The sequence below is a fragment of the Boleophthalmus pectinirostris genome, unplaced genomic scaffold (assembly GCF_026225935.1).
Source record: "Boleophthalmus pectinirostris isolate CB_2022bp ecotype Guang Dong unplaced genomic scaffold, ASM2622593v1 HiC_scaffold_738, whole genome shotgun sequence".
Classification (NCBI taxonomy): domain Eukaryota; kingdom Metazoa; phylum Chordata; class Actinopteri; order Gobiiformes; family Gobiidae; genus Boleophthalmus; species Boleophthalmus pectinirostris.
Genome location: NW_026571489.1, coordinates 1 through 23,306, shown reverse-complemented (window position 1 = coordinate 23,306; position 23,306 = coordinate 1). Strand labels below are relative to the sequence as shown.

The window sequence follows — 23,306 nt, the reverse complement described above, 5'->3', positions numbered from 1 at the left end:
GTGGTGAGTAGGATCTAGATGTTTGTCATTCTAATTAAATTACTGTGGCATTTAGGAAGTGAGAAATACTGTATTCACTCTAAGGATAATATAAAAAACAATGACAGTATTTTCATTTTTGCACAAAACAACAGCAAGACAAAGGTGCATTTTTGTTTACCATTTCATGCTAAACCATTTAAGATAATGTAATAATCTGTCATTTCTGGATTGCATGACCTAATGTTGTTGTTTTTTGTTCTTGTTCCCTAGTGATCCTGTTCTGCATGGCAGCGCTCATCTTCCCTATAGGTTTCTATATAAATGAAGTTGGAGGCCAGCCGTACAAACTGCCTAACAACACTGTGGTGGGCTCTTCGTATGTGCTCTTCGTCCTGTCCATCTTCTTCACCATAGTGGGACTGCTTTTTGCAGGCAAGGTGTGCCTCCCAGGCTGAGGACCCCGCACCTGCCTCGAACTAAACCAAGGGGCTGTGAATACTTCATGGAATTTATGAAATACAAAGAATCCAAATGGAAAACAAGAACTCTGACCTGAAGCCGGAAACAGGGAAATGATGTTTGAGAGAAACACCATGAAGTGTCTCCGTAGAGAAAACTAAATGAACAAGCGCTAATGAGACATGGGCACTAACATAGGGGGCCGCTGAGGCTCGCCCACCCTGCCACTGTTGATCTTAAATATGGCGTCTCTGCTGTTCTTTTGGAGAGGGTGCCTAATGTGCCGCTGTCATGGCAACCACGGCCACAGTGCTGACGCGCGTTTGTAAAAGAGCGCTCTAGCCCCGCCCCTCTCTGACCCCAGCCCCGCCTCTCTCTGACTCCTGGTTGCCTGAGCACACTTTGGCTCTGTCACGATCGCTCCTGTTGCTATTTTTGGTTTCTCTGAGCTTTTTCTGTGTGTTTTGGTTTTGTTTTTGTACATTTTGTGTTGATGCTTTCACCCCTGCATTTTCACCTAAATAGTTGAGGTTCCCTGAGCAGGAGCCCGTAGAAGGGCCAAAGGGGGTTCAGGATGGGGGCTGTTCTGTCGTGGGCTCCGGGTGTGAAGCTGGTGCAGGACTGCCTCTCTCTGAGCCCAGGCAGCAGAGGGGACCAAGGACCATAAAGGAGGATACCACTAAACACAGGACCAATTTTGCCTGCTGTTATCTTACTACAATAAGGTATTAAAATGTAAAAAAAAGCACATTAGACACTTCATGTCTTTAACTGTGAAAATAAATATAGAACAACCTTTGAATGTTATTTGACTTCATAGTGTAAATCTTGACCTACACAGTGTTTTCTTAAAGGGGCTGAAGTTCTGTGGCTGTGTTGGTGGTATCCTCTTTCACCCTTGAATAAACAGTATGAGTGATGGGGAGTATTTGAAGGGAGTATTTGAGTGGTGTTTTGTATCAGTGAAGGCACTGGGACTGCAGGTCAGGTCCATGGGGCTGTGCCTCTGAAGCTTTGGAGACGTTTAACACAGACACTCTAGCTCTGCTTTGTCAAAAAAAACCAACAACCATAGAATCAGTATTGGATGTTTATCTGTTCATTTCTCTTTTGCCACTGTAAACTCTGGACATTTCTAAGCTGCATTGTCTTGTATTTAATCTTCTGCATCATTAAGACAACTAAAGCCAGAGGTATAAATCATAACAACATCAATAATGCAAATAAATTATATCATTATTTGGGACCCATTTAAATACTGCAAAGTTTGAAAACCCACATCTTACTCTGATGATCCACTAAATATGGGATCCCCACATTTTGGCAGAGCTGGTAGGACCATGTAGTGCCTGAATTTGTTAAACATTTGCAAAGCTTAATGTTTTTGCCTTTGTTTTGTTTTTCAGTTGTTCTCACTGGGTCCAGTGTAAACTGCTAACGTCCTGGTAGGCTGATTATTGTGCCATTACCTGTTTTTGTTTAATAATGTACAGACACAAAAGACAGGATCTGTATTAGGAAGCACTGTGCATTCAAACAGTATAGGCAAGCGAACTAGAAGCACCACAAATGTATAAAGGAGAACTTCTTACCTCATCGTTTAGTTTCTGCTATTATTTTCTAATGGTGGCATTGTGTGCCCTCTAATTTTGTCTCTTGCCTTGATCGGATGTCTACACATAAAGCCTACGATCATAGGGAATTATTTATCACTCAATAAAAAGAGAAAATGGGTGTGTGTGACTATGAAACTGTGGATCATTTTTATTTCAAACATGACATGGCTACATCGTCTTAAGGAATTGTTTTAATTAAGTACAATTCGGTCTCTGATATTTAGATTTATTCTCTTCTTATTCTTATTAACTGAAACCTGTTTTTGAGACATTACTGTGCCTTTTCAGAAGAGATGCTTGATTAATGTAATGTTTAGATGACAGCATAGTACCTTCAGAATAATGGTAGATCTCATAACAATCAAACCCGTTCGACCTGAGTTGGACAGGTTCCTCCAGATGGCAGTGTTGAGCAGGAGTTCACATGCATTAACTCTACTCCCCTTCGTCGTCAGAGCGATGAATATAGGCTTCTGTATTTAGAGTAAGTGTGAGAGCAGCGTGTGGATGATCAGACAGCTAAATAACCATGTACGTAATGTACCAGAGTATCTGCATTGAACATGACTCAGGATTACTGCGCACAAGCCAAAAGAGACATGAGGGTGGACTTTAAATTAATGATGGTGATTGCATTGGATCTGTAAGGATCTATATGTCTGCTGTGTCTCTGTTGTGTGTATAAGAGTGTGTATAGAGAACAGAGGTGACTGGAGTGAAAGACAAATAATGTTAAAAAAAATATTTAAATATAGAACTGGAAGGCGTTTTATAGCCTTGCCTGTTTATAAGATTAAATATGATGAGCTATGTATTCAAATAGCTTCCGTCGTATGTTTCTGCACATTGTGGGTCAGCAGTGTTATTGCCCACCAGTGTAGACCTGACAGATGTTTGTCTCATGTCAGTCTAATGTCTCTGAAGTAAACTGTGTCTAAGGAGTAGACTAATAAGATAATTTCCTATTGTAAAATAAGAATAATTTAGCAATTTTATAGTAGAGAGAGATATTTCTCTTGAATTCCTTACACTTCAATCAAAGGGCAAAGTATAATATAAATCAAAATATGCTAATGAAAACTAGGAATGTCATTCGTTCATTGCCAACTATTACACATACAAAACTTACCATTCCTGTTGGCATTTGTTAATGGAGCACATTAGAACTTTTGTGTTAAACTTGGAACTGAGTGATTCTGATAAAGCTGAAATAAAGAGGGTATTATGGCTTCAATATCTTCAGGCTCCTCCACCTCTGACAGCAGAAAGAGGAGGTGAACAAAAAGCTATTGCGCACACACATTGCATTAAAGATCATACTCAGGGTCTGCTGTGGACTGGGGTCCTTTGCTTTGCTTTGCACTGAGGTGGTGCGTCCTACTGTTGTTCTTAAAATGATGCCCTTGTTGACCCAGATCTCCTGCCAGCTGTGCTTAGTTTTACCCTTTAGCTTTAACTGCAAAACTGTAGTAACATCAGCATCAATGTCTAAGCACTCTTTACTGTGGACTTCAACGAAATAAAAACAACACAGAATGAAACAAAACATATTTATTTAAGTTCCAGTATAATCATTCATAACTTTTATTAATATGTGGGTAGGCTATGTGATAATAACAATGTGTCTTCTACCCCAACTAATCATGGCGCCCCTGTCCTGCTTTATCGTTTTGACCTCATTAAAGTTTTGATTGCACATTAACGATTTCACTTACTTCTATTTCTATATGTTTATATAAACAGTAATGACCAGGTCATTTTAACCAAGTAGTTTTCATGTGATGCCCTGGGACACCTGACGCTACACAGGTAAGGCGCGCGCCAATCAGAAGCGCGCGCAGGTGCCTGGCCCTGTCGCTCGGATAAAGATCAGCGGGACCTGTAAAAGCGACATGCACGAGTCCTCCTGAAAGGTACACCACATGAACGTGAGGCTGATGGAGGTCTGATACGGTAAGTCAGCAGTTTCTGAACTTCTCGTGTCTTATTGTATGGACTACTTTACTGTATTTATAATTTCGACTATAGGCCTATGGTTCACCAGATATTCCCAGCTTTTATTTTAATATTTAGCTATCCCCAATTCAAATATTCCGAAGAAATAAAATTTATTAAAATTGCAGAAGAGTTGTTAGTATCACCAGAAAAGTTATGTCGCATAGCTATGCTTACTCCTGCTGTTTCCTTCTTTACTTTGCTTTTTATAATCATTTTTCCTCTTCCAACACCAGATAATGTGTCTACTTATGATTTTCGTTCAAGTAATCCAAGACTTTTAAGACATTTTACATTTTTAAGCAAATCATCACGTGTCCTACCACAACTATGCAGATAACACTCAGATCTATGTCTCACTGGCAGCAGGGGACTATAGACCTTTGGGGTCATTCTGCTACTGCATCTAACAGATCAGTGTGTGGATGCAAAACAACTTTCTCCAACTAAACTCTAGTATTTGGCCCACAGAAACAAAGAGACAGTGTCATCAGTCACCTCCAGTCTCTCTCTAAAACCTTCAAATCAGGCAGCAAGAAATCTAAGGGTAATAATGGAGTCAGACTTTTACAGCCACATCAAATAAATAACATCTGCAGCCTTTTAGCATCTAAAAATCATAGCAAAAGTCAAAGGAGACTTGGAGAAACTTATCCATGCGTTTGTCTTCAGTAGGTTAGTTACTGTATCGGCCTCTCACTGTGAAACAGCTGCAGTACATCCAGAATGCTGCAACTCGGGTCCTGGCTAGAACACGAAGCATGAGCACATAAGTCCTGTGCTCAGGTCTCTACACTGACTCCTGTGGCTCAGAGAATAGACTTTAAAGTGGCTCTCCGTGGTCTAGCACCAAAGTACACCTCTGACATGTTAGTGCCATTTGAATCATCTCACAGTCTGAGGACCTCAGGGACCAGTCTCCTGCAGGTGCCCAGAGTCAGGACTAAACATGAGGAGTCAGCATTTTGGTTTTATGAAGCTTAAACCTGGGACAGTCGTCCTAAACATGTGAGACAGGCCTCTACTTTAACTATGTTTAAATCCAGGCTCAAACCTGTTCTGCTTAGCTGTGCATATGACTGAAAGATTTTTATTCTGCCCTTTCGCCCTTTTTTTGCCTCTCTCTCTCTCTTTAGTTTTATGGTGATTATTTATGTTTTGATTAGTCTGTATTTTGATTTTAATGTCTTTCTTATTCTGTCAAGCACTTTGAATTACTTTGTGTACAAATTGTGTTATACAAATAAACTTGCCTTGCCTAGAGCAGTTTAAGAATGAGAAGATAGCAGATTTAACACGTTTCCCCTGTCTGTAGTGAAGCTGCCTTTAGTTTTTCCACTATTATGGATAAAATATCTACAGTAATATGTTAAATGCACAAGCAGTTAGAAGCATCAGTGAATGGGCAAAGGGTAACCCAGTCTGCTCCAAACCCAGGCTGCTGTATGAAGCTCTATGACCCCAGCATGAGTGACAGGGGCCAGCTCTCACAAAGGCCCTGCCACAGCGCCTCCTGCTGCCTGCAGACCAGCGCACTGCACGTGCACAACCACCTCCAACCATGGGTCAAGCACCCCGCGCCCGCTGTGGCCTTCAGCCCCACTGCGGTGCTCCGCCATCGAGGCAGTGGGGCACTGGGGGCCAGCTGCAGCAGCCCGGACTGTGTGGCCTCCAGGCTGGGTGAGGAGGCCGCTGTGGCTGTGGCACGGCCTGGTTCACTAGAAAAGGTGCTGGTAACTGGAGGAGCAGGATACTTTGGGTTCAGACTGGGCAAAGCTCTGGCTGCTCAGGGTATGTCTGTTGTACTTCTGGACATGAACAGACCTCCTGGAGATCTTCCTGAAGGAGCACAATTCATCCAGGTAAAGCACAACACTGGAATATCAATGTAAATGATACTAGATTTACTACCGGTCCTTAAAATGTATCCCTGTTAAAGACAAATTCTGTAGGAGTGAGTTCATTATTTCATTATTTAATGTCTAATGTTGACTGAAGGCATTTGAAGTGAAAATGAGGAGCACAGAGTTTGGTGCGTGGTTGTCTGGAGAGACACAGTTGAGTGATCGCTGTGAGCGACAGCTGCTGACTGGGTCAGTCCGGGTGGAGACGTGCCTCAGGTTTCACCTGAAAGCCTCACTCTCATCTTAATTATTACTGTGCATTCATTAGAGACGCACAAGCATACCTGTCCCTGAGCCTGGCAGTCAGACTAAATTCATTCATCCTGTTCAAGTGCTGAAGGGTGGTTTAACTGAGGAACAGTGTGAGTGATTTATTTGTAGTTGTTTATTTGGGACTGTGCTTGTCAATCAATAGACATAAATACACAAGTGTGCAAACACTTTGTATTGTAGCTTCAAGTTAATTTCCCCATGAATGAGAGTGTATTTGTAAGAATGAACGCTCACACCCTCATTTACACACTAGTGGACACTGGAAGCAAGGCAGGTGAAGTGTCTTGCTTAAGGACACAATGACAAAGTTTTTACACTGTCACCTTGCTTAACTTCTGAGATCAGACAAGTTGGGCATTCTCAAAGTGGTATGGCCACAGTGACCGTATGAATGTTTAAGGAATGTTTGCCTGTTTGTTCTTTTATTTAGAGTGATATCCGGGACTACTGCTCCCTGTATAAAGTGTGTGAAGGTGTGAGCTGTATCTTCCACACCGCGTCATATGGCATGACGGGACCAGAGCAGGTACTAATCCTTTACCACAGTGGACAGCACAAATGCGGCAATTAAAACAAAAATGGCACGAAACAAGACCTGACGTGACTGAATAATGTGCTTTCCTTTTAACTGGTTCTGGTATTTATTCTATTGTAATACACACATAAAGATTAAGATATTTTATGTATATGTATTTTTTATTAAAGCGTTACGCGATCTGTGTTACTATTCTTCCAGCTTAAAGGGCAACTGGTTGAATCAATAAATGTTGGTGGGACTAATAATGTTATAAAAGGTCAGTATATCATATTTAACATCATCAATTAAAAGTTAAAAAAAACATTAAATAAGGTTTAAAATGCATCTACCTGATCTTTATGTAATTCTGCTTAATGCTTCCATTTAGTTTGTAAAGAGCGCAGCATTCCCAGACTGGTGTACACTAGTACTGTCAATGTGGTATTTGATGGTAAACCCATAGAGGATGGAGATGAGATTTCTGTGCCGTATGTGGCTCCTGACAAGGTGAGTTAAACACACTATAGACTAGAAAAGGCCAGCACATATTTTGGGACACAAACATGAAATCATTTTGTTTTTCCCCAGCACATTGACCACTACTCCAGGACAAAATCTATTGCAGAGCAGATGGTCCTCTCAGCCAATGGATGCTCTATGAAAGGTGCGAAATTATAAGAACTATTGGATGTTATTAGCTTCTATTTTTGGCCCATTACAAACTGTCAGGGTTTAAGAGACAGAAGTTACCATGGAAACACAGCTATCCACATTGTGCAACCCAATATGGGTTGCAGCAATAGTGTAAATTTAGATCTGAACTAAATTGTATCTCTGAAGCTTTGAAATCACACAAAACATACATATTTACATTGATATAAATATTTCTGGGCATATAAGAAGTCAGTGTTAATATATAGAGTAACTTCTGTTATGTGCAGGCGGTGACCTGCTGCGGACTTGTGTGTTACGGCCCTGTGGCATCTATGGCCCAGAGGAGAGGAGACATCTTCACAGAGTAATGGTGAGTATGATGGTACTTACCTCGTCTTGTGCCCCGTCCTGGCAGAATATTTTCTTGCCTGAAGTATCTACATTATTGATGGAGCTCTCTTGGCTCCTGTTACAAGTGGCTTTCTTCCCCTGCACGTTTTCCTCTCCAAGGCCACACTGTCTGGTCAAGGTCTCAACGCTTTGGCCCAGAGTTCACTGTTGGTCAAGCATACTCTTGCGTAGGTTATATTTATATTTTAATGGTGCACTGTAACTTTTCTGACGGAGGGTCCACCCACTGCTTGTCACTATGGAAATGTCAGTGCAAAATTAAGCCCTAGCATCTTCATGGGTGTCTGTAAATAAGAAAAGATTAAATAATTTCAAAAAAAAAAAAAAAAGATAAACATACTTGAAATACTTCTGTGTACTTCTGTGTGTTTTATTATGCATTACTATCAAGTGTGTCTAAACTACTAGAGACTAATAATGACCAATAATGAAAGAAACGCAATCCTTTTGTGTGTACCTAGGTAAATGTGGAGCGGCGCTTGTTTAGTTTTCGATTTGGAAACTCTCAGGCCAGGATGAACTGGGTCCATGTGGACAACCTGGTGCTGGCTCATATACTGGCATCAGAGGCTCTGACTCCACAGAGGAGCTGTGTTGCTGTGAGTCCTACGAGCTTGTGTTTAGTCTTACAGATCATGTGTTTTTGCACTGTTCTTTCACCATGTCAATATTTACAAGCACTTTTTCAAGATTATTAGTGTGTTTATCCTTTAGTTTAGCAGAAATTAGAATTCTCAGTTTCTCAGTTCTCTACTGTGCAAGTCTACAATCACCATGATGCTTTCAGATTACATTCATTTATTGAGAAATATCTGGATGCATATGTCCAATAAACTCCATAAATGTTCAACCTAATAACTGATATTTGTTAAAAGATCAGTTATCATGCTGTATTTCTCTGTCAAACACTACAGGCCTGAAGAATATTACATCATTATGTGAACTTTTGTAGTTATCGATTAGCTCATAGATATAGATCCACTAATAATTGAAATAAATCTGCTTGACGTGTTGTACAGATGTAATAATTGTCTTGCATTTGCATCTGTTGCAGAGTGGACATGTATATTTTATTAACGATGGAATATCATTTAATATATTTGAGTGGTTTGAACCACTGGTAAGGCTGAGAATTTAATACTTTATGTGTCAACATTTTACAAATAAATAATGCCAGTAATAATAATTTTCTCCTCCATAGTTTAAAAAGCTTGGTTATGGCCAACCTGTGATAAAACTCCCCTTCTCAATTGTCTATGCAGCAGGTATCCTTCAACTCTCACAAATAACAAAGCAACTATTTTGATTTAAATATATCACTGTATTCATTATTATTATTATTATTTTTTTTTTTTTTTCAGCAATCCTAGTAGAATATTTGCATGTTGTCCTGAGACCTGTGCTGAACGTGCCTCTGCTTTTAACAAGAAATGAGGTAATTTTCTTGGACTTTTTATTATAATTTGAGGCATAAATTCTGCTTGGTGAAGATTTCTGACTGTATAGGTCTGCAATATATATGAACCATTTAAATAAAGTAATGTATGCGGTTCAATGTACCAACCATGATCATGTTACAGCCATTCGATTCTTGTTTAAGTCTCCTCCACATAGACGTAGTATGGGTATTTTCCTCATGTACGTGTGATGCTATCTCTTGCACATTAATTATGAAAAAACACTTAAAGTTGTTTGCAAACTCAGAAAAAACTCAAAAGCTGAAATCCAGTTTTGCCAGTTTAAAAAATAATTTTATAAAGGAAGTTTTCAAAAATCTCTTAATAAAACAAATTATGTTAAAATGTTTTATGAAGCAGAATTACATGTTGATCTTAAGGAGAAATGTGGTCCTGTGAAGGCTTCATGAATGTGTGATGAGGGGAAACCAAAGAGTCTGTCAGACAGCTGCTGACTGGGGGATCGATGATGGTGCCCTGAATAAAACATAAACCACTGTGGGTCACAAAATAGCAGGAAGTTTGTAGTGAAGTGGAAAGGAAGTGACCTCACAATGGTTATGGTCGTCACAGTCATTGACGTCAATGTATTTTGATACGTCATGTTGAGTGAAATTTTATATTTCGGAGTAATTCATAAATACTGGAATACTCAGGCTTATATATTTAGTTTTTTCTAAAGTGACCAAAGTGTAGCATCTTGAGTTCTGCGGTTTTGGCACAAAGTAACTGGAAGAAATAGTTGAACCTAGTTCAACATTTTCACTTTGTCCTGGTCATGTTAAAGGTTTTTTTTTTTTTTTTTGCTACTTTGAAACAGCTCTGTATTTTTAGCTGTTTCTTTAATTCATTATCAAATTGTACAATTTGTACTCACTGTATTACAACAAATATCTGCATTTAAACAATATTAAGATAAAATTTTGTGGTCGCAAAACATAGTCCCAATGACCACTTTCTCTACATCGAATCACTTCTGGACAAATAAAGGATTACACTGTCTTAGTGCAATAAGATCTCAAACAGTGGGAGGCCTACAGCTATCATTCTGGTGTGTAGTAATATCAAGACAAGTAGCATGTTTTCTTCCTTTGTATTATTTGTGTAATCCCTTTGCTATTTCCTTTGAGTTAGTTATTGATGTTCCCATATGCTATTTATTTTTCAGTAGTGTCAGATTTTCAGCACTATTGCACTAGGCCCAGGTCTGAAGCTGTAATAACACCTTTGCTTTGTATTAAACAGGTAAGAAACATTGCAGTCACCCACACGTTCAAGATTGACAAGGCGCGTCGTGAGCTGGGGTACTGCCCAAAGCCCTACAGCCTTGCGGACACGGTGGATGAATACCTGAAATCCAGACCGACCTCCTGCCCCTCATCTGGGTTCACTCAGCGACACGTCTTGCGCCTCCTGCTGGGCCTTGGCCTCATGCTGCTAATCTCCTGCTGGGTTCTCTGTCAGTGCGCACGATCTGACTAGACAAGTTCAAATGATACTGTGCGGAAACTTCTGCTCAGTCCAGCCGTGTCAAACTCTATCCAATAAAGGCAGGCTATGTGAATTACAAGGGTCAATATAGTTACCTTATTTGTCTTTTGTTCTGAATATTGTAATTTAAACACCATGTCCCAAGCAGGCACCTTTATCCTAGTGTCATAATGTCCCAATCGTTTGTAACGAAGGAAAGAATGACGCCAATGTAAAAGGAATATTATGTCACTTTTCATTTGGTTTTGGTTGTCTGTTTGTTTATTGGCTAATGCTACAAATTCTCACTTGTAAGGCCTTTAGTTTGACCATTTGAAACACCTAGATACGAAATGAAGAATGTTATTCATCACACTTGTCTTTGTTCCATATAAAGGTTATGAAATAATAATTAAATCTGAAGGTATGTCCTTTTTTTGTATTTACTCACACAAGAAGCCATGTGTTACACAGAGTAAACTGGTTTTCGTTCGTAATATTTCTCTGTTCTACAAATAGGCACATCTTTGCATGACTACTGTCTGAAACCACATGGGGGGGCACTAGTGCTATTTCTACTATACACTGAGCATATTCATCTCTTGTTATGGTGTGGTAAGATTACCATGTGGTCTGAAGCCATCATTGAACAGACAATGTAAATTATTCCACTGAATTCTTTATTGAAAGTTGCTTTGGTCATTAGTTGTAGCGTGAATGCTGAAACAAGATAACACTGATATGTGATTTCTACTTTTTCTAACATGATGAATATATTGAATACATAATGCTCAGTAATAATTCACAATACTGTTATGTAGATTTATAAATCAGCAGTCAATATACTGATAACTATTTTCCTTCCTGAGGCTTGAAATTCTAACAATGATTTAATTAATGAAATAATAAATTACAATAAATAGAAATTTAATCTAAAAAATAAATAAATAGCTCTATACAGTATAGTAATTACTACACTGAATTACATAGCACTTATTGCTTACGACTTTTGAGGTTGCACCTACTTACACTTTCATAACGCCCATGCCTTGCTCATAAGCCGACCATTGTGAACTTACACAACTCAACAAATACCAACTGTTATCCTCAACGCCTGACGCTGAATAATTGGCAACAGCTTTTCATTCTTCCACATACAAGACTCCCAAATTCATAACTTCAGTCCATCTACTTTTCTACATAAACCACTTCCCAAAATGCCAACTACAGTATTCTACTGAAATTCTGTAAAAACAAATTTAAAGTTATAACAGCAATTTTGACTTAGATACTCAATAGATTAATAGATGTATATCTTCCCTTAGGAATAGTTAAATGCTATTACAACTGCGTACATTCTCATAAACTACCACAATTATTAAAACTGGCCTCATTTCCTCAGGCAGTGACAGTGCTGCTGACGCATGATCAGTAGAAACAAAACAATTGAAAGATTCAGTGGCCTCATTTGGAGGTCTCCCTGTTGTGACACAGGTCTTGTTTGGTCTTCTGGATGCAGGTGAACAGCTCTTTGAACAGGAGCTTGTATTCAGGCTGGTCCTCCTCACAGACCACACTCAGGTCGCACAGTCGCCTCCAGGAGCGACTCGTTACTGAAGGGCTGGTGGACGTCTGCACGGCCTTATGGGTAAGTCTGTCTGACGCCTGCTTGCAGCGCAGTAGGAGCTCTTCATATTTGGCCTAAATGACATAAACTGGATTATTATTTTTCCCATCATATTTGTGCTCAGCCCGTGCAATTGTAAATGATCAGCTTGGGTTTTGGGGAGAGATCCACATCTCTGTCAGTAAAAGCATGTGGTTTAGAGCAGAGTATTTTGGACTTTTTATTTCAGTATGTATGATGTTCAGTATCATGTTCAAGAAATTAATACTAAAAGCCATCTTTATATATATATATTTGTACAAAATAAAATTTTATCCAAAATAGTTAAATGTCAGAAAAAAGTAGTGATTAAAAAAAAAAATCTTTATAAAAAATGCATTATTTGCTATTGATTTAATAATATCCAACAACCTTCTATTATTTATTCTATTATTCTATTATTTATCCTATACATAATTGCAATGTATGAACTCCAGTTTATTGTTTTTTTACTCACAATTAATGATTTAAAACTAAATTTTATATCGTTTGAATGGTGGAAAGCCTCAAAATGCTTATTAATGGGATGCTGAAACCCATGAATAGACAAACATAAACAGTGGATCTCTAAACCAAGTTTTTGGCCCATACCTGGAGAGCACTGTACTGAGCGTCGACCTCATGCAGCAGGGACATGCCTCTCTGTGTGACCGCCTCCGCCCGCCGCACACACATCTGCTCGTGGCTGTGGCGGAGCTCATCAGTGGCTCTCAGGACACTGTCACTGTTACACCTCGGTCTGCTCAGTTGTTTGTGCTGCTCACTTGAACTCTCCGGAGTTTCACTCTGCTCAGAGCTGGGCTTTTCCTCAGAAGAAAAGAAAACTGTTTCTGGCAACAGCAGCTGCTCTAACCTCCTGAGGGAGAAGAAATTAACAGAAATGAGAAAGTTGTATCATAATATGAAATGTGCACAATGTAGTGTTTCTGGTAGAGGATCTACCACCTGCCTGTCTTCAAAGGAGATGTTAATGCTTTTGGTGGAATCCTCCACATGTTTCTGTAAAGGCGGCTCTGCTCACAGAAAGAATCCATGTTTTTCAATGTAATTGAATAATTGCACAAATGTAATGCCATACTGTGAAACATTCCAGGCAAAGCTATAACATCTCAACATTTTAAGTTAAAACTTTTCACAATACATTTCCATGTAAACCACATGCTAATAGTATGTATGATCACATGAAAGACACTTATAAATAAAATGTATTATCATTATTATAAAACAAAATATCTTACTTGCTGACACAGTCTTTCTGCCACAGACACCTCAGCTGCTCCACCTCAGCCTCCAGCTCTTGTTTCCGCGCCCTGCATCCATCCAGAAGGGCCAGCCGTTCCTCTAGGCTCCTGTTTTCTTGGACTGTGAGTTCAATCTCACGTTCAGCTGCCTCTCTGTAGCTCCTCTCTATGGCCATCTGAGCGTGGAGGGTCTGTATGCAGCGCTGCAGATCTCTGTGCTCCTCCTCGGGATTTGGACACCGCTTTTGTTTTGAGTGAAAGACTTGGTGCGACCAAAGTCCCTCTATGGGGTCATTGTGAATATGTCTGAACAAAACAGAAAAAGCAGGATAGTACAATAGGTGAAAAAGTAATACATACAAATACTGAAATTGTAATTCAGACATCTAACTACACTAAAAATATTATACTTTTATAGATGTTATTGCTTTGCCTATAATGGTCCACAGTATGGGGGCAGGCTCAACTCTCTGCAGATCTGAACTATCTGACCTAGTGGTGTCGCATGTTTGTTCCCATGGAGATAGATAAGTTCAATGCCATACCCTAAACACAAGCAGATGGTGGGCCCTCTACTGGAAAAGTTGTATAGTACACCTTTAAATGGAAAAAGGTGACATGGGCTGAATATTTAGGGACTGATTGTGAACTGTTAATCATGGCAAAAACTTTCCCAAATGAAATAAACTAATGAAATGGTCAACAAATTACTATATTGCTATATTTTATCTTTTACTTTTTGTACTTTTTTGCTACTTATTCTGAATTTATGATTACCATTTATATTGTTACTCTTATATTATATTGTGGTGTGTGAAATACTGTGTCCAAATAATTTCCCTTGTGGATCAATAAAGTTAAATCATTGACTGTAACTCACACACAGGCACATAGGTGACCCGTCTCAGTATCAGTATTGGTGGTGCTTAATAGGATTACATTAATCTTTACTCACACACTACAACCAGGACAAGCATGTTAAGGTCCTCAGTCTGAGTGTAATGGTACTGTGTACACACATTAGCCTGTTGTTACCTATTGTCCTGAAGGTCATACAACTCTTTCAGGCAGGACACGCTCTGTGCCCCCAGCGCACGTCTCTGCTCCCTTTCTCGTCTGTTTCGATCGGTCTGAGATGTTTTGAGCTCCTCCACTTGGGCTTGCAGGTCCTCCATGTGGCTCTGAAGACTGTCAATGGTCTCTGTTAAACTAGAAAAATATTAAGTTATATATTACAAATTAATAGTATAAAGTTATTTTATATTATTTATTTTATATAATAAAGTTTGAGAAACCTTTGTATCTTTTGCTGAGCCAGCCTGTTGTCCTGCACTAATCTTTGGTTTCCCTGCTCCAGATCTCGCGCTGTCATGTCCAACTGCTCATATAATTTGGCATGATGATCGTTCATCTGACGCAACAGGTCCACTTGTTTGGTCAGGTACTGGTTTAGAAAAAGCAAATTATTTAATGTTATGTTTTGTTACACTTTAAATCAGAATAACAGTTTTAATAATTCACAGATAGCAATGTGAATTATTTAGGTCGTCATTAACAGAGTGTTAAAGCCACTGTGGGTCACGGAGATAATCTCTTCGTACAAGAGGGACCTGGATTGAAGTAACAAGCTTTAGTGCTTTCAGATCCTAATCTTATGTTTCACTCAGGAACTGGTAGCTAAAGCTCTCAGTATGTTAAAACAATCAAAATGTGTTATGTATAATGAAAGAATGGATGCTAGCAAGATGAAAATATCTTTTTTTTCTTAAATGTGGTTCATATAAAATGTGATGAATAGTGTCACCTCTATCTCTTGCAGCTGCTCCTGGTTGGTGGAGTACATCTGTTGCAAAGCCTCTTCCAGCTCATGATTCTGGTCCAGGAGAGTTTTACCCAGCTCTGCTGCCAAATGAAGATCTGCACAACAATGTTCAAAATAACTTTTAACAACCTCTCTGTGAATAAACACACACAGAAAAGTGTGTTTGACTGAAGCACTAAGGTGTCTGCAGCTTGACTAACTGCATCCTGTCCTTTGCCCAGCTTCCTCTCTAAACAACTGGATCCGCCAGATCTTGAAATCTAGTAAATACATCTTCATTGTGCAATAAAAATCACATTTGGACAAAAGGATGTATATTTTTCTATTTGAAATCAACATAGTCATGATCCCCTCATCCACATTAGACACAAACAGCAAAGGAAGACTTGTGACAATGTGATACAAATCAGATGACATTCCTCACATTGCTTCCACAGTTAAGGAGCAACTTTCCAGGATGCTACACCCACAGCTTCCTGCTTTGTAACACTTTTCAACATTCAGTCCTAATCATGTAGACTAGTAACCCAATGAGATTTTGAGTGTGCCAAATTCACAATTTATCTCAAGAATTTCGTAATCTAAAGATAGGAAATGCTAGCCTATATAATTGCATGCTTTGGCATTATCATATTTTCTCTATGGGCTACAAAGTTGTGAAAAAGTATGACATTCAGAAGAAGTTATTAAATTAAACTATTAGAACTACAGTCTTAGAAACTCCTTAGTCTGTACAATTATTTAGGCATGAATTAGTCTGACAGTCATGTAAGAGCTGAACAGACCCCCTAGAAGAACAGACATTACCGTGTTCGAGGTCCCTTGAGTTGAACCAGCGCTCTCCATCCTTGTCAAACTCTTCCTCCAAAATCCTATCCGTGAGCATTTTCCAGTCCAACGAGTTGCGTTCAGACTCCACCTGACACAAATGTAACCCGAGATGCGGTTGTTTCAAGAGATTAAAGCCATTGTTTGTAAAGTCTTGGACCGCTCCCTATGCTCCAGTCCTACCGGAGTGAGATAAACCCATTGCAACATTTCTCACTACAGCAACGTGGCAAATACACGCCAACATCCGGTAGGTGGCACACTTGGTTAACAAAATTCGCTTGATTATTTTTCCCCATAACTAATATTTTTTGGGAGATATAACTGTATTGTGTATCCATTTTGCTATACTATAAAAAATAAAATAGCTGAAGCCTGCATAATTTGGATTTTTAATAACCAATCACAAATCATTAAGTTAAACTTTTTGACCAATCACAGCGTTTATTTTCAACTGCGTTTCCGCATTTGAGACGAGTACATAGTAGATCTAGAAAGTTGTCGTCAGTCTTTTATTTCGTTAAAATCTAATGTTAGGATCAGAAAAGTGCAGTGCAGTGTTAAACTCTCTGTTGTTCGTTGATCATTGATGACTTGTTAGTATGAAACTCTAGCAGAAGTTAACGCACTAATCTGATTTTAAGATTGCATTGATACATTATTATTATTTTTTTATCTGGTAATATTCAATGGCGACGGAGCAATAAAGACAAGTGGACCAGGAACAATGGCAGTAACAAGACTGGTGAAGAAACTGGGAGTGGACCATGTAGCTTTTGCGTATGCCATGACCACACTGGGGTCGTGCATGATAAATAATATATTCAGCTTTTACTATGTGAAACTGTTTCTTAATAAGTACAAGATAAACGAAAGAGCTTTTCACCAATCTCAAGTGAGTTGGCTACGTGGAACTTGCATGTAATTATCTGGAACAATTAAAGTGATTCAGTGGTTTACTCATAACAACATGTCTACTTTATATTAAATGACTGATTCCATATTTGCTCTGTTTGCTAACTGTCTCACATTTTCTTTTAGGTGGTCTACATGATTTGGAATGCAGTGAATGATCCTCTTTTTGGATATATACAAGATAACTCCAGTGTCCCCTGTTGCTCTAAACGGCGGCTTTCTATTTTGTACGGTGCTCCTCTGTATTCCTTAGCTTTTCTTCTGGCCTGGTTCCCATGGCGCTCGTATAATCCTGGTGACTGGATGAGTGGGGTTCATCTGATGGTCGCGCTGTGTGCTTTTGATGCCCTCCTGACATTCGTGCTGTTGGCACAGTGTGCGTTGTTTGCTGAAATTTCAAATCATCATCAGAGTCGCCTTCGTCTTGTCAAATACAGTCAGGTAGCAGCCTTGGTTATTTTAATACTGCTTTGTGCATACACTCTGCTTAAGTATTACATTCGTTTGTTTTTGAAGGTTGCTTCCCTCATCGGCTCTTCCAGCATCCTCCTTTCTGGTGTGGTTTCCAGAAACATGGAGGACTTTGCTTCATTCCAGACTTTTACTGTTGTCATCGCTGTGCTGAGCTGTGGGTGCATGCTCTACACAGGCTTCTACTGTGACAGTTGCTTTGATAACAAAGTCACTGAGCCAAAGGACCAAGTGTCACATAATATAAGTAATTCTATCAGCCTAATGCAAAGTCAAATTTGGCAGATCCTTACCAATCGAGATTTTCAACTTTTTGTGCTCATGAACTTTTGCCAAGTTTTTATTTTGGCTTTTTTCAATAATTTTACCTTGATCTTCACTGAGCACTTAATTCCTCCGGATGTTTTGCCAACATTGGCAAAGAGTGTAATGTACGGAGCAGGATTTATCTGTCCACAGGTAAAATGATTTGCCTTGGTTTGTACTGAGAGGCATTTTATATATATAAAGGATATTTAAACCTTCATAAAAAATAACCCTGTTTCTTTTCCACTGCAGTTGTTGGTATTGTCCTGCCAAAGTCTGCTCCACAGTATTGGTTACTACAAAATCATTCTCATAACCTTCTATGTGGAAGCAGGGATGGGGATCGCCATGCTTGTTCTTGGGCCTCAGCACTATTATATACTTGCGCTATTTCTGACCATTAACATGTAAGTATCAGGACATTAAGTGTAAATATTTATAGCATTTATTTACAGTACACTCTTCTGTGTGCAGGATAATAATTCAAGCAGCATTCAGTCTCTTTGGTTTGCCTTTGGCTGACATAATTGACTCTGACCTTCACAAACACAAGCGCAAGTATTATACTGTTAAATTCATATTCATATTCATATTACTTTTACAAAAGTATTACTTGTAGTACAGTATTAACAAATTTTACTGTGATGTTTTTCAGTTGTCCGTTGTCCTCAATGGTATTTGGGACCAATGCGCTATTCACTAAACCTGCACAGTCCTTGGCACCAATGATTGTTCTTGCTATCTTAAACCAGTTTGGATATGAGCAGCTCAAAGAAGCAGTCAAGGAATCAAATCAAAGGTACACATTTATCACAACATTAAAGCTTTATTTCACTTTAAAGTCAGCATCACTTTGATAGAACTGAGCAACAAAAGAAACACACATTTATTAGTTAATATTCTTGACACTTGAATTTAATTTAAAATGTGTTATTCATTAACAGATTTTTTTTTTTTAAATACATTGTACTTAATTTCAGTGACCTGGAAAGCCTCCACAAGATCATGTTCTATCTGGTCTGTCTTGTACCACTGACAGTGGCAGTTCTTCAAATTCTGTTTTTTAAGCCTTTTTCTATACGTGACAGCCACACAGTTCAGTCAAAGTACATTGACAGCTAATTAAGAAGAGGACAAAACAGAGACAACAGGCATTTATGTGAACATATCTTTATACAGTGCAACCCTAACATCACATCACAACTATTTTCAATACATTCCAAACAGTTTGTAAAAGTTTCATAATAAGCCAAGTTGTGCTTGGCATTTCCGTGGTTTGTAATGGACCTCTCACTTCTGGAAACCTTCCACCAGCTCACTCGTTTGGTGAACCATGAGTGCGTCTTAAACGTTTTGATAAATATCATCATTTGTACTGTTTGACTCTGCACTTGCATACTGAAATAAAAACAACGAGGAGCAAAGTTTCCTATGATTTTTGATATTTGCTTTTATGTTTTCTGCAAGGAACATTTCACCACAAATTTGTGCAAGTCTGTGTTTACCTGATTATGCAGTGTCTTTGTTGTTGCAATCTGTGTATTTTTCAAACCTCTTCTCTTGTATAGCTCTTGCAACACATCATGAAAATGAACTGGTTCAGTCACTGTCGTCTGAGAGAAACAAAAATACTGTGAATCAATATGTTATTATTATTATTTTTTCCCCAAATGGTACTGTTAAAGATGATCGTGTCGCTTTCGGGACTCTAATCCCCTTTGAAAGCCCCCCATGGACAGGTGTTGGAAATTAGCACTTGTGCTAAAAACACTTAAAACAATCTGGTCTAATCCAGTGCTATGTACTATGTCCATATTAAATTAATCAGTAAATAAATAAAAAATATAATTCTGTTATTTCCTTATGCTGTTCTAATTTTTTCATATTTTGAACCTGTAATTATTATATTATTTAAATGCACTGTAAAGCTCAAAAACCTCAGTTGAAGTGTTCTTTCTGCAGATCTGATGGCAGCCTCGCTGCAAAAGAAAAGAAAATCAGATAGACTATTAGGATTTATTGAATTCATATTTAACATTATCAACAAATACCTTTTTCACAATGATAAGTGAAACAATAGCCACGCTATAAATGGCCAACAATATACAAGATAGCCACAGAAGTATGTGCCGCATCTTTATCTTAAATGGCTCTGAAAACACACAATTTAAAAAATAAGTAATAGTAACAGAATTATAGTCTTCTAAACTGTCTTACCTTTTACAACAACAGTTGTGCCTTCTGCAATGTATTGTGTGGCTGGATTGTGTGAAGATATCACAGCACAATAGTAGACTCCACTGTCTGACAAGTTTAGGAACTTGATATTTAATGACGCACCATTCAGACTGTAGTTGGGCATTTCAGTGTTTAATTCAAAATGATTGTTTTCTTTAAATACAAACCACTTGTACTCCAAATCCAAACAATCATTACTAACTATGCATGGTATGTCAACAGATCGCTCCATATTCCTGTATATAATTTCTTGGGGTTGTTTTAAGCACCCCTTTTCTTCAGCCATGCTTTCTGATAAAATAGGCAAAACATACAAGTCAGGAGTTTATCAAAAAAAACAACAATGCAATACAACAAAATAATATATTAGCTGAATAAATTACTTACTCACACTAGAGAGATATGTGAAAAGGAGAACAAAGACTAACATTTGCTTCATGTTTGTAGCTTGACAGCCAAATTGGAACTGATGCTTTGAATTTACAACATGGAAACTTCCTCAACACTTACTTCCCCATTTTTCCCAAGTAATGACTCAAAACAGTGGGTCATAGGTGCGGTTGCAGCTGTCATACCTTATTGTTTGGTTTTTAGTGTTGTTGAAGATAAATCTTGATTTGTCCCACAATGGGGAATTAAAGTGTTGTAACCAGAATCTTCCAGCCCAAAAATGCAATTTATTTACGAATGTACATAATCCTAAAGATCACACATGGCTCTCAGTACAGGGGGTTGTCACTCAGAGTTTGAGACCAATCCCATCCTGCGGTTCTGTTTACGCCCGCCCCCTTCCACGTCGACCAGCACTCGCCATATTTTCAATCGTGGAGGGACCGCATCAGGCTGCCTCTGGGTTAAACGGGGACAGAATACGAGGCAGGACAACATACTAATAGAAACTAAAGCCACCTTGTGTATCGGGTTGTTCCTCTCATCAAAATGAACATCTTCAGACTCACAGGAGACTTGTCTCATTTGGCTGCCATCATCATCCTGCTGATGAAAATATGGAAAAGCAGGTCATGTGCAGGTAACAACAGGCTCTTTCATTTCCTCTAAAGTGCTTAAGCAGTATACTTGGTTTTAAAAGGTTTATGTGTCCCGAGGGCTCAGTTACATTTATCTAGTATTTGTTAGGCGCTATTAGTAAAAACTAAAGTCAGATTCATTCATTTCAGACAGTGGCTAAGCTAACAGCTTTAGCCTCAGCAGAATTCGCCCAGTGTTAGAGAAACTATTACCATGTGCTTTGAATGCGCTGCTTTATTCTTTTTGTCCATCTTAAAGACATGTGTATTTGCAGATTCATGTCGTTTATGTCTCAGGGTACCATGTTTTATCCTTTGACTGTATATAATATTCATACCAACCAACTAACTAGCCTCCTTCATCCGCCGTTGCTGAGCTGCTTCTGTGATTTTAGAATGAGAGGCCTGTCCCAGAATGCACGCAAAGAAATTAATGCATTGACTGTTTTCGATTGTGTAATTATGTGTGTTTCTTTGGTTTGCATTTTAGGAGATATGCAAATATTTATTTTCATCTTTGGTTTGGTGCTCGATGTTTTGGGTCTGGCGTCTGACGTGGCGTTCTAGAACACGCTACGGAAGTGCTAGCGCCTCTTGCTATATATATATATATATATATATATATATATATATATATATATATATATATATATATATATATATATATATATATATATATATATATATATATATATATAATCAACCTCTTATAACTATATTATATATCTATTAACCCCCCATATCTGTGGCTAACTTTAGTTTATAGTATTTATGTTTATAGTTGTTTTTTTCAGATGAAACTTTATTGTTCAAATATATTTATTTACGCTTGTCTATATTTAGAATGTTTGTGGAATAATTGCTGAAAAAAGAAAATGTTATAATTAGTGTAACGCAGCAGTACTTTTTTAGAAGAGATTATGTAGTGGTCTATTGCATTCCTTGGTCGATTGCATATTCGGACTTATTAATGTATAAGTCACGTGACAACAAATAAGCATTTAAAACTTGGCCAAGGGTATTGTGTACACAGCCACATGGCAAATATATTATTTTTTAAAAGGTGTTAATGTTACTTAACTTCCAGCAGGTGTCATTGTCTGCCAATAAATGTAAATGTTTAGGGATATTTTATCATTTAAAAAAAAATGTATTATCTGTGTATATATTTAAAATGTTTATAATTTAATTTTTTTGCCAAAGGTATATCAGGAAAGAGCCAGATCCTCTTTGCAATTGTGTTCACCACACGTTACCTGGACCTCCTCACCTCGTTTATCTCCCTGTATAACACTTGCATGAAGGTAAGGCATATATGTTTTTCCTATACAAGCATTTGACTTTAAGGATGCTCATAAATATTTTTTTTCCACACCAAAGATGATCTACATTGGCTGCGCGTATGCTACTGTGTACTTGATCTATGTGAAGTTCAGAGCAACTTATGATGGAAACCATGACAGCTTCAGAGTTGAGTTCCTGGTTGTTCCTGTTGGGGGACTTGCTGTTCTGATCAACCATGACTTCTCACTCTTGGAGGTAAAGTACTGCAAATTGTTTGTAGATTTTGTTATCCTTTTGCCTTTCTCGCAACAAATGTTCGATGATCTGCCCGATTGGTGTTTTGAATACATGTGGCTTAAGCATGTTTGAATTCATGCCCAATTCAACCCATAAAATTTATCCAAGTTGAGTAATGACACAGACAGTAAGGTTGATTTTCTTGTTAGTATCCCTTTGTTGTTGGTTTTTAACAATCCTTTCAAAACAATAATGTAACTCTTCATAAAACATGTTATCAAACCACCATAGTCTTGTGTAACGCCAGAGATTTTTTTATGTGAAAAGTACAATTTAAATCTACTCTCACTCTCACAATTTCACATTTACTCATGTTCCTGTTTTGATGGGTTTTTTTTAGATTCTGTGGACTTTTTCCATCTACCTGGAGTCGGTGGCCATCCTCCCCCAGCTCTTCATGATCAGTAAGACCGGCGAGGCAGAGACCATCACCACACACTACCTGTTCTGCTTGGGCTTGTACCGAGCACTC

The 23,306-nt window shown here is 38.4% G+C and overlaps 5 protein-coding genes across 7 annotated transcripts; 3 read left to right on the top strand and 2 right to left on the bottom strand.

The window, feature by feature from the left end:
* Positions 1-252: 252 nt before the first annotated feature.
* Positions 253-11,252, top strand: sdr42e2 (short chain dehydrogenase/reductase family 42E, member 2; the record flags this gene model as incomplete). Its single annotated transcript, XM_020933682.2, has 13 exons — positions 253-419; positions 4,866-4,988; positions 5,438-5,914; positions 6,660-6,755; positions 6,966-7,023; positions 7,135-7,253; positions 7,335-7,410; positions 7,688-7,770; positions 8,273-8,410; positions 8,866-8,931; positions 9,013-9,076; positions 9,173-9,246; positions 10,514-11,252. Coding segments are annotated over 13 exons (1,778 nt in total), but the record flags the coding sequence as incomplete, so codon positions are not given.
* A 145-nt stretch (positions 11,253-11,397) lies between these two features.
* On the bottom strand, positions 11,398-16,519 carry cdr2a (cerebellar degeneration-related protein 2a). Its single transcript, XM_020932619.2, has 7 exons — positions 16,275-16,519; positions 15,450-15,562; positions 14,941-15,089; positions 14,681-14,854; positions 13,643-13,951; positions 12,996-13,260; positions 11,398-12,439 (listed from the first exon to the last, which is right to left on the bottom strand). The coding sequence occupies exons 1-7, from the start codon at positions 16,351-16,353 to the stop codon at positions 12,203-12,205; spliced, it is 1,326 nt and encodes a 441-aa protein (XP_020788278.1). The 5' UTR covers positions 16,354-16,519; the 3' UTR covers positions 11,398-12,202.
* Positions 16,520-16,741: 222 nt separating this feature from the next.
* Positions 16,742-19,835, top strand: mfsd13al (major facilitator superfamily domain containing 13a-like). 2 transcript variants are annotated; one of them, XM_020932589.2, is made up of 7 exons: positions 16,742-17,190; positions 17,337-17,651; positions 17,727-18,140; positions 18,240-18,394; positions 18,462-18,545; positions 18,643-18,786; positions 18,968-19,835. In XM_020932589.2, the coding sequence occupies exons 1-7, from the start codon at positions 17,023-17,025 to the stop codon at positions 19,107-19,109; spliced, it is 1,422 nt and encodes a 473-aa protein (XP_020788248.1). In that variant the 5' UTR covers positions 16,742-17,022; the 3' UTR covers positions 19,110-19,835. The 2 variants fall into 2 exon arrangements, with proteins under 2 accessions (XP_020788248.1, XP_055021373.1); XM_055165398.1 differs by lacking the exon at positions 18,968-19,835 and having other exon boundaries at positions 18,462-18,541; positions 18,643-18,782.
* si:ch211-139g16.8 (immunoglobulin superfamily member 6) lies at positions 19,142-20,889 on the bottom strand. Of its 2 annotated transcripts, none has more exons than XM_020932600.2 (6): positions 20,613-20,889; positions 20,205-20,516; positions 20,039-20,139; positions 19,925-19,966; positions 19,493-19,600; positions 19,142-19,385 (listed from the first exon to the last, which is right to left on the bottom strand). In XM_020932600.2, exons 1-6 carry the CDS (start codon positions 20,662-20,664, stop codon positions 19,332-19,334), a joined length of 669 nt encoding a protein of 222 aa, XP_020788259.1. In that variant the 5' UTR covers positions 20,665-20,889; the 3' UTR covers positions 19,142-19,331. The 2 variants fall into 2 exon arrangements, with proteins under 2 accessions (XP_020788259.1, XP_020788267.1); XM_020932608.2 differs by having other exon boundaries at positions 20,617-20,889.
* A 133-nt stretch (positions 20,890-21,022) lies between these two features.
* Positions 21,023-23,300, top strand: kdelr2a (KDEL endoplasmic reticulum protein retention receptor 2a; the record flags this gene model as incomplete). Its single annotated transcript, XM_055165399.1, has 4 exons — positions 21,023-21,255; positions 22,457-22,557; positions 22,634-22,792; positions 23,175-23,300. Coding segments are annotated over exons 1-4 (477 nt in total), but the record flags the coding sequence as incomplete, so codon positions are not given.
* Between the last annotated feature and the right edge of the window lie 6 nt (positions 23,301-23,306).

Excerpts from the sequence above, each read along its gene's own strand:
- si:ch211-139g16.8 (XM_020932600.2), bottom strand. The coding sequence starts at position 20,664 with ATGAAGCAAATGTTAGTCTTTGTTCTCCTTTTCACATATCTCTCTAGT. Across the intron at positions 19,967-20,038 it reads CACTTATCATTGTGAAAAAG|CGAGGCTGCCATCAGATCTG; the intron begins GTATTTGTTGAT and ends TTTCTTTTGCAG. Across the intron at positions 19,601-19,924 it reads GAAAGAACACTTCAACTGAG|ACGACAGTGACTGAACCAGT; the intron begins GTTTTTGAGCTT and ends TGTTTCTCTCAG.
- cdr2a (XM_020932619.2), bottom strand. The coding sequence starts at position 16,353 with ATGCTCACGGATAGGATTTTGGAGGAAGAGTTTGACAAGGATGGAGAG. Across the intron at positions 13,952-14,680 it reads TATGACCTTCAGGACAATAG|ACATATTCACAATGACCCCA; the intron begins GTAACAACAGGC and ends TGTTTTGTTCAG. Across the intron at positions 13,261-13,642 it reads CAGAAAGACTGTGTCAGCAA|GAGGTTAGAGCAGCTGCTGT; the intron begins GTAAGATATTTT and ends CTTCTCCCTCAG.
- mfsd13al (XM_020932589.2), top strand. The coding sequence starts at position 17,023 with ATGGCAGTAACAAGACTGGTGAAGAAACTGGGAGTGGACCATGTAGCT. Across the intron at positions 18,141-18,239 it reads CAGGATTTATCTGTCCACAG|TTGTTGGTATTGTCCTGCCA; the intron begins GTAAAATGATTT and ends TTTCCACTGCAG. Across the intron at positions 18,546-18,642 it reads CTTCACAAACACAAGCGCAA|TTGTCCGTTGTCCTCAATGG; the intron begins GTATTATACTGT and ends GATGTTTTTCAG.